At 61.4% G+C, this 7,949-nt stretch overlaps 1 protein-coding gene across 7 annotated transcripts in view; it reads right to left on the bottom strand.

Annotated features, from left to right (window-relative positions):
• Positions 1–5,844: 5,844 nt before the first annotated feature.
• Positions 5,845–7,949, bottom strand: part of SBF1 (SET binding factor 1) — an 88,155-nt gene continuing 86,050 nt past the window's right edge. For all 7 annotated transcript variants that reach the window (XM_074573090.1, XM_074573092.1, XM_074573094.1 and 4 more), the window contains one exon: positions 5,845–7,806. In XM_074573090.1, coding sequence (XP_074429191.1) covers positions 7,708–7,806 — 99 coding nt within the window. In that variant the 3' untranslated portion in view covers positions 5,845–7,707. The remainder of the gene's footprint in view (positions 7,807–7,949) is intronic.

The following is a 7,949-nucleotide window of genomic DNA, read 5'->3' as shown; positions in this document are numbered from 1 at the left end:
TGTCGTGCCACGGAAGAGGAGGAAAGATGGGATTTGGGATCCTGGTCTCCGCGTGGGAGCTCTGTGGGCTGCCTTTAGGTCCGGGGAGAACGGGCTCATGGCGATGGTGCGGCGCAGTGGAGGTAAATGCGATGCGCGTCCTGCTGTCTGTCCGGAATGTTTCAGTGATACCCGGCTAAAAAATGTCCGTGGAATTCCTCCTCCAAGTGTTAGAGAGACTGTGCTTACAAGCGCCTAAGACATTGATTATACATAATTTTGTGTTTAACTAATATTTAATATTAAATATTTTATTATTTAATGTGTAATTTAAATTAAAAGCTTCTTTATCAACATGGCGTGTAAATATTTTCCCCTTATGAAATATAAATATTCCTCATCTGAATATTTTTTTTTTTGAATGAAAAGCAATTTTTCTTCAAAAGAGTCACCGAGAAATACTTGAAAAGCTGCCGACAAACTTTTCCCTTTTGTAATTATCCGTACCTTTAGTAGCAGCACGGGATCAGTGTCACTGGAAGTGATGGAAAGGTTAAAACATCCTGGGTTAAGCTGGTGGATGCTGGAACGGGCCCTTGCTCCGGCCGTGGGGGCTGTCACGAGTTGTGCCGTTCAGGGCTGGGTTTGCGGGTCCGTGTCCGGGGGGATCCTGCGGATCCGCAGCCTCTGGTGGGAGGAGATGCAGGAATTCCCACGGGTCGCTGGTGGGATAACGGGTGCGCTGATGGGAATTACGTGCTGATGGGACACCGATGGGTGTGCGGGAGGCAGAGGATGTCGGTGTCCCTGCGCTGCGTGCGGGCTGTTGACGGGTGGCGTTGGCGGAGCTGGGCTGTCACCGCTGTCACCGCTGGGACACGGCTCGTCCTCGGCATCAGCTGCCCGATGCGCCGTGGCTGGGCTGTAATTACCGGATTGTTAGTGCAGAGCGTGGGTTAGGAGTCACCAGGCAGTAAAAACCCGCTGTCTCCATCCTGCCTTTTCCTGGTGCAGCCCGGAATAGGGGGTGGGATGCGGATGGGGACGGAGGGAGCCGCGGGGCTGCCCCGGCTGGGGACCGCTGTGTGCCCAGAGCCGGCCCCATTGGCGCCCCGGGGATGGCCCGGCGCGGCCACCGGCGTTTGGTCACGGAGGCGTCGGGAGCAGCGGGAATGTCACCACGCCGAGAGCTGGGCCGGGGATCGGGATGGGCTGGAGCTGGGCTTTCCCTGGGCCGCGCTGAGCTCGGCACCTGCCCTGGGGCCGGGAAGTTGCACGGGGAGAGCGGGATGATGCTGGGTGGGGATGGGCGCCGCAGGGATGTCGGAGCAGCCCAGGCACCGCGGACGGACTCGGGGCCGAATTGTGGCTAACGCTCGAGCATCCCCCTTGGCAGGAGTCGTACGGCGCCCGTGGGGGCGGTCGCTGCTCCTCTGGGCTTCTGGTCTGGCTGCGATGGAAGTCGCCCAAAGCCACCCGAGGCTCGTGGGCTTGGGCCGTGAGTCGGAACAGAGGAGACCTTGTGATTCAAAGAGCGATTAAAAGAATTATTGGGATTTCGAGGAAGAAAATGATTTCTACCAGCCTCGCTGGTAACGTAAAGAACAGGTTTAGAAGCGAGAAATATCCTTCCGTTGGCTTGCTGTGCCTGAAATCTTTTTCCTGTATTTTTGTAACTTCTCCCCGAAGCGTCGCCTCCCTCCTCTGCGGGCGGGAGCTCGTGCCCCAGAGAAGAAAAGGAGTTTTCCTGCGGGGGGACAGGGGCCGAGGGCCGGGCAGGGCCAGGGTTGGGTGGAAGGAGCCGCCGGGTCCCTGGCTCGTCGTTCCCGTCCTCCGCTCCTCATCTCCGGTTGTTCATGTATATAGGGACTATTTATAAATATACATATATATATATATATTTCTAAATTCACCTTAAACCTATTTTTCTCAGAGCATTTGGGTTTGCATATAACTTGTTGATCGTTAAGTGTGCACCTTCTAAAAACGACTTAATTATTGGTACAATTAAAAATCCAAGGTACTGGGGGCAGGTTCGGGGAGGGCAGGATTCGCCGGGGACTGGCTTCGCTGGGCGGGGGGTGAGACCGCGGTGACTTGGGGCGGGGGGGTCAGTTCAAGGCAAAATACTGTTTTATACTTGTTGCCATTTTTCTCGAGGGAGGTGAAGCTGTTTTCAGATGGGAAAAAAAAAAAGAAAGACAAAAGACGTGCTCGAGGGTGTTTTCGTTTGGCGTTTTCTCGGTGAGGCTCATGGCAAAGGCGGTCGTTGGTTTGTCACTTTTGTTCCTCGTCTGTTCCTGGCTTCGCCTTTTGTAGCCAACCCGGCGGCCGAGGGCGGGCCAGGGGCAGAGGGGCAGCTTCGGCTGAAGCCTAAAGTTTTACAGAAACCTTTTTCTTGCTCTGATGTTCTATAAACCTTCCCGTTAACGCAGCCCGAGTGCTGGCCCTCGAGCCGCTCGGCAGCGCTGCAGTGGGCCCGTACGTGTGTGTGTGTGTGCGCCCGTACGCGCGCACGTGTGTGTCCACGGCGTGGGAAATAAGTGTTATCGCACATGAAACTCCCTGGTTCTAACGGCGTTTCCTGCTCCAGGCCGTGTCTGCGCAGACGGACAGAGATTTCCTTCTTAGGCTCTGATTTTCCTGACTCGCAGGACGCCGGCGCTTAACCAGTTACTTTGCACTTAGCATATTTAAAGCAATCAGAATATTAAATATTCTTTGCCACCTTATCTTGGTCCCACGGCCCGTTGAATTGGAGCTTCTGGAGTTGCTTCGCGGGGGCTTTTCCGTAACCCCCACGGGTTTCTTTTCCGTCGGGCACTCGGCTGCGGTTCCGCCTGGCGGCGACTGGGAGCGTTTGGCTGTTTGACTGTTAGCACAAACCACGTCGGCCAGGCCTGGCCACCCGAGGGGATCCACCGGCCGCCACCTTAGGCTAAAGGACCCGAAACGCTTGTTTAAACTAAAAATAAACCAAAACAGGTTGGTTGGTTTGGTTTTTTGCTGGGCAGAGCCTGGGAGCGGCAGGTCCATCCGGGCCCATCCTGAGGGAGCCGAGCTCCGTCCCGGGCACCCGCTCCTGTCGGGAGAGAACGGCCGCCGGCGCGGTCCCTGCGCCACGGCCGAGGTGGAGCTGAGGTCCGGGCCGTGGGGGGTGTGAGGTGACGCCTTCCTGGCCCCCGAGACCGGGGACCCCTTCCATCCACTGGTCCAGACTGGGGCAGGCGCTGGAGCGGTGGCCGGAGCGGGGACGGGGCATTGACGTATTGAGAGATGGATTTTGCAGCGCTCGGTGCCCGGCCGAGGGCCCAGACCCGCAGCGGGGGCTCTGCGCCTGCTTCTCGCTGCTCTCCTGAAAATCCCGTCCTTCCCTTGCCGTGCCCCGAGAGCCGAGTTTCCCTGAAAAATCCGCCGCGGAGTGTTGAGCGCCGTCGGGAGCCGCGGGTTTGGCGGGCGACCGCCCCGTGGCCTGGCTGCCAAAACAAGCGTTAGGGGCTGGATCGATCGATGCCTTTAAAAAAAAAGGACACCCCCCGAAGCGGGCGGCGGGTCGGTGGGCTGCACTCTGTATAGCAATAAGACACACGCGCCTGCGTGGACGGTGTCGGGGGGCAGCGGCCGTGGGGGCCGGCGGATGAGGCCGTGGCTGGCGAGGGGGGGTCCCCACCGAGCCCGGGACCCCGGGGGCCGCGGAAATCCCGTGGGAGCTTCACGGGGCCTTTCCTCTAAACCGGGAAGGGGTGGCAAAGGCGGGGGGTGCCCACCTGGGTTAATTAATTTAGTGCAATGACATAGGGGAGCCTTTTTCTCATGATGCCTACTGCCCTTAAATGTTGAAACCGGGTCTTTGTACGCAATGTCTGTGTATCTATGTGTATATATGAGGGACAAATTTTAAATTACTGCCTTTTTTCCCTGTTTATTTTTCTGAGTAATTCCAGATGTACTTTAGTCTCTCTACTGTCAAAACTTTTATATTGTAAATCTGATGCTGGTGGCTTTTGGTTATTTTGGTTTTTGTTTTTGTAAAAAAGGAAAAAAGAAAAAAAAAGAAAAAAGGAAAAGAAAAAAAAATAGTCTGCATCTCTCTATGTTGTCAGTTTTAGGCTGTAAATTCCAACTATCAATAAAAGCTCAAAATTCACGTGCCAGTGGTGGATTCCTCCATCCCGCAGGACACGCTCAGCCCCCGCCGTGCCGCGTCCCACAGCTTTGCCCTCCAGCGTGGCGCGGCCCCCACAGAGGGGCTGAGCGCAGGCAGCGTCTGGGGAACCCGCTCGGTTCTTCTGCCCCGCGCCCGGGAGGGAGCACGGACCCGCGGCCTGAGGGCGGGCGAGGGGCTCGGGTGCCTCCTGCCCCCCCCGGCGAAAGCAGAGGTCGGGGTTGCTGGTCTCGAGTCCTCTCTTGCTGTCACAGGGAAGGAGGTGACAGTGGGTTTCTGGGCTCCGCTGGCCTGTGGGAGGACCCGCTGGCAGAGCGGGGATTTGCTCTTGGAAACGCACTGCTCGCCGGGTGCAGGAGCGCCGGGATCCCCGTGGGCAGCGGGGCCGTGGCCGATTCTGGATGGACCACCTCCCTCCGCGTACCAGCTGCCTGGCTGCTGGGGGAGGCGCTGAAGTGGCCGATGTTCTCCCAGACACCCCGGACGCTGCTTTCCCTCACCCCGGTTGAGTCTTTGCCAGGGTCCCACAGGGGAGCCTGCAACCCACCGGCAGCAGCCGGGCCTCGGCCAGCAGCAGCTTTGCCAGATGTTTGTGCGTGGCTGGTCCCTTTTGATGAGCGCTGGTAGCTGCGTTGTAAGAAAAGCTTAGTCCCGTGGCTTCTGGTGCCAAAATCCTCTTCACCCTGAAGAAAGCTGCTGGTGGTGTGGGTCAGGCCGCGGCAGCCATCGGCACTACGGGGGAGCGGGGCTGGCTCCTCTGGCTGCGGGGGAGGCCTGAAGGCATCACCCCGGTGGCACTGTCTCAGCTTGGGCCATGGTGACACTGAAGCTCGGAGCCACCACTCCTGCCCGGTGGTTTTTCAGGTGGTCCCTGTCTTGGTGGCTGCAGCCAGGAGGAGGTTTGAGTGCTGCGCGGAGTCGCTGGTCCTGCAGTTCATGAATGGTTCAGGTTGGCTGGTCAAGGGCAACCAGACACCGCTTTGGTACCAGCTGCCACCTGTCCTGGTCCCTCAGTGTCCCCAGTGCTCCCCAGCATGGCCAGTGACGGGGAGAGTTGCGAACTGGCACCGGTGGGTTTGGGTTTCTTTCCAGCTTTCCTTTATCACCATTTCCCATCCCCGGCTGCAGAACCGGGCAGCGGTCGGTGTGTGTCAGCCCAGCAGCTCCCTGCAGAGCCCGTCCCCGGCTCCTTGTGCCACTGCTGGCTCTGGGAGCAGGCATGGGCTCAGCAGGGACACGTGTGGGGCTGGGACAAGGGGCAGCCCTGGGTGCACCCCCACTTTTCCCAGGAAGAGATTCTGCTGCAAGCCCAGCGCCCTGTCAGGGACTGACACAGCCGGGCAAACCAGCGTGGCTGAGCCTTGGTGACACCGTGGTCATCAAACCAGAGCCCCTGGAAACGCATCAAACTCGCCAGAAGCAGCAGGAGCAGGTGGGACAGCGCGGGACAAAGGTCCTGGTTTGCCCCAGGCAGCGCAGGGACCAGCACAGCCTCCGCTCGGGCACATCCCAGTGCTCTGCCAGTGTCTCTGGTGCTCTGCCAGCGTCTCTCCATGAGGCTCCGTCCCTGCGGGGCTGGGGACACCCCCGTCCCCTTGGGACAGGAGCTGAGCCCAGGCCTTGTGGTTCCCGAGCGCTGGCCCAGTGCACTGGGGATGGGGGACAGCTGATGTGGGTGACACGAGGCAAAAGGGCACGTGTCATATTAATTTTTTTATTAAAGTCAGTTAGTTTTCTCTTTATATAATAACCTTTTTCCTCTAGGCACAATACAATACAAGGACTCTGTATGTTTGACACAATGTACAGAAACTTCAATAATCTACAACTGCTCCGGTAAGTTACAAAACCCTCCGTTACACCAGCTACCTGCCACGGCCAGCACTGGACGAGGAAACAAAGGGGGACGGGGGAGGGCGGGGGGGTTAAGACTGTACAAAGATCTCTGCACTGAAATAAAACATGGTACTCCTTTAAAAACAAGAGGGGGGAAGAGCTGGCCGAGCGTTGAGGGGGGCGGGAGGGTCGGGCCCGGCCGGGGCTGGGGGTGCTGCGGACGCCGGGTCCCGTCCAGCGGCCGGAGGCAGCGGGTCCTGGGCCACCTCCCGACGCCTCTTCGGGCTTCCCAGCGAGCGACCCAGGGGTGGAGCGGGGCCAAACCCCCCCCGTGACCACCCAGCGCAGGGGAGGGATGAGGGGCTGCAGGAGCCGTTTCTGTACCGAGATTCCCCTGCGCAGCCACAGCAACAAGTGGGGAGGGGGCAGTGGGCGGTGGGACACGCGGCCCCCCCAGCCCTGCTCCCCCCAGACCCCTCTGCTGGGGGGTCCGGCCCGAGGGCACAGGCAGAGCACAGGGACTGGGGGGCGCGGGGAGGGAAGAGCCCCGAGGCGGTGGGGAGCAGAGGGCAGCGCTGTGGGGTGCCCTCCGGGGTGCTGCCCCCCCCTTCCTGCAGGAGGGCTGGGGTGGGGGGGCGTGACCTGTGCAAAGAGACCGGGTGGCACCACCGTGCCCAGCCCTGGTGTCACTGCCGGCGGGGACCCTTGTCCCGGGGGCCGGTCTGGACCCCCCATGCAAGGGGACAGAGGGGACCGCCCCAGGGCACGCGGAGGCTGCGGCATCCGGCACCTCCTGCAGGGAACGCGCCCCCCGTGACAAGCAGCCTGACGGTGGAGGTGGAGGCTGTCCCCCAGCCAGGACAGGGAACCCCTCTGTCACAGCCTAAGCAGACACCTCCCTGCTGGGCGCAGAGTGGCCACCTCCATGTCCCCTCCTGCCACACAGAGCCCAGCGCCGCAGCTACAACCACCGCCACCCCCCCAGCAGACAGAGCCCCCCCCGTCTGCTCCTGCGCGAGTCGGGGACAGCCGGGGCTCAGGGGCCGGACGCTGCTGCCGGGGGGACACGGGCCGGGCAGGATGGTCCCAGTGCTCGGGCACGTCCCCTCCGGCAACCCCAGCGCCCCGGGCTGCATGTCCCTGGTTCCGGCGAGACGGGAGGCAAGCCCAGGGTGCGCTGAGGCTGCTGCGCTGCGGGGCCGGAGGGAGCGGGGCTGGTTATCCCCGTGGGTGCTCTGGCAGACATGCAAGCCGTGGGGGGGATGAGGGGGGCAGGCGGCTCCTGCTTTCTGCAGCAGCGTGGGGCGGGGGAGGCGAGGGTGGCCCCCTCCGGTCGGCTGAAGACCCCCCTCTGCCGCAGAGAGCCGGAGCGAGGCGGCCGGCGCGGGAGGAGCACAGAGGGGACACAGTAATTACAGGGCTCAGACAGGCCTGGGGGGACAGAGCGGGACGGCCCGCGCCCCCCCGCCTGCTTCAACGCGCAGAATTCCTCCACTACAGTCCTACCGTAGCGCAACAAACTGATCCTGCCCCCGCTGCCGCCGGGGGGGTGCGTGGCCGCGGGGGTCCCCAGCGCCGCACACCCGTGGCGGACGGGAGGAAGGCCATCTCCTCCTCTCCGGTCAGTCACAGCCCCGGCTCGGCCGCGAGCCCGGGCACTGCCTCTGCTCCACGCGCCGGGGCGCGGGAGACTCTGTGCCTGGAATAGGGGCTCCCCTGAGCCAGTCTCACGCGTCCGACAAGCAGCTCTGGATGCGGTCGATCCACTGCTGGGCCAGCTGCACATCCTGGGCGCAGAAATTGTAAACTCGTTTCGTCGTCTTCAGCTGCAGGGGAGGAGAGAGGAGGTGAGCGGGGCCATGCGGCTGCACCCGGCCAGCCCGCGGCACCGCAGCCCCCGGAGCCCGGTGCCACCGGAGCAAAGGGCTGGGCTCCGCGGCGGGGCCACGGGCTGCCGAGCTCCTTCCCT

This window comes from Larus michahellis, chromosome 1, assembly GCF_964199755.1.
Source record: "Larus michahellis chromosome 1, bLarMic1.1, whole genome shotgun sequence".
NCBI classification, from domain to species: Eukaryota; Metazoa; Chordata; class Aves; order Charadriiformes; family Laridae; genus Larus; species Larus michahellis.
This window is presented reverse-complemented; position numbering and strand designations above follow the sequence as displayed.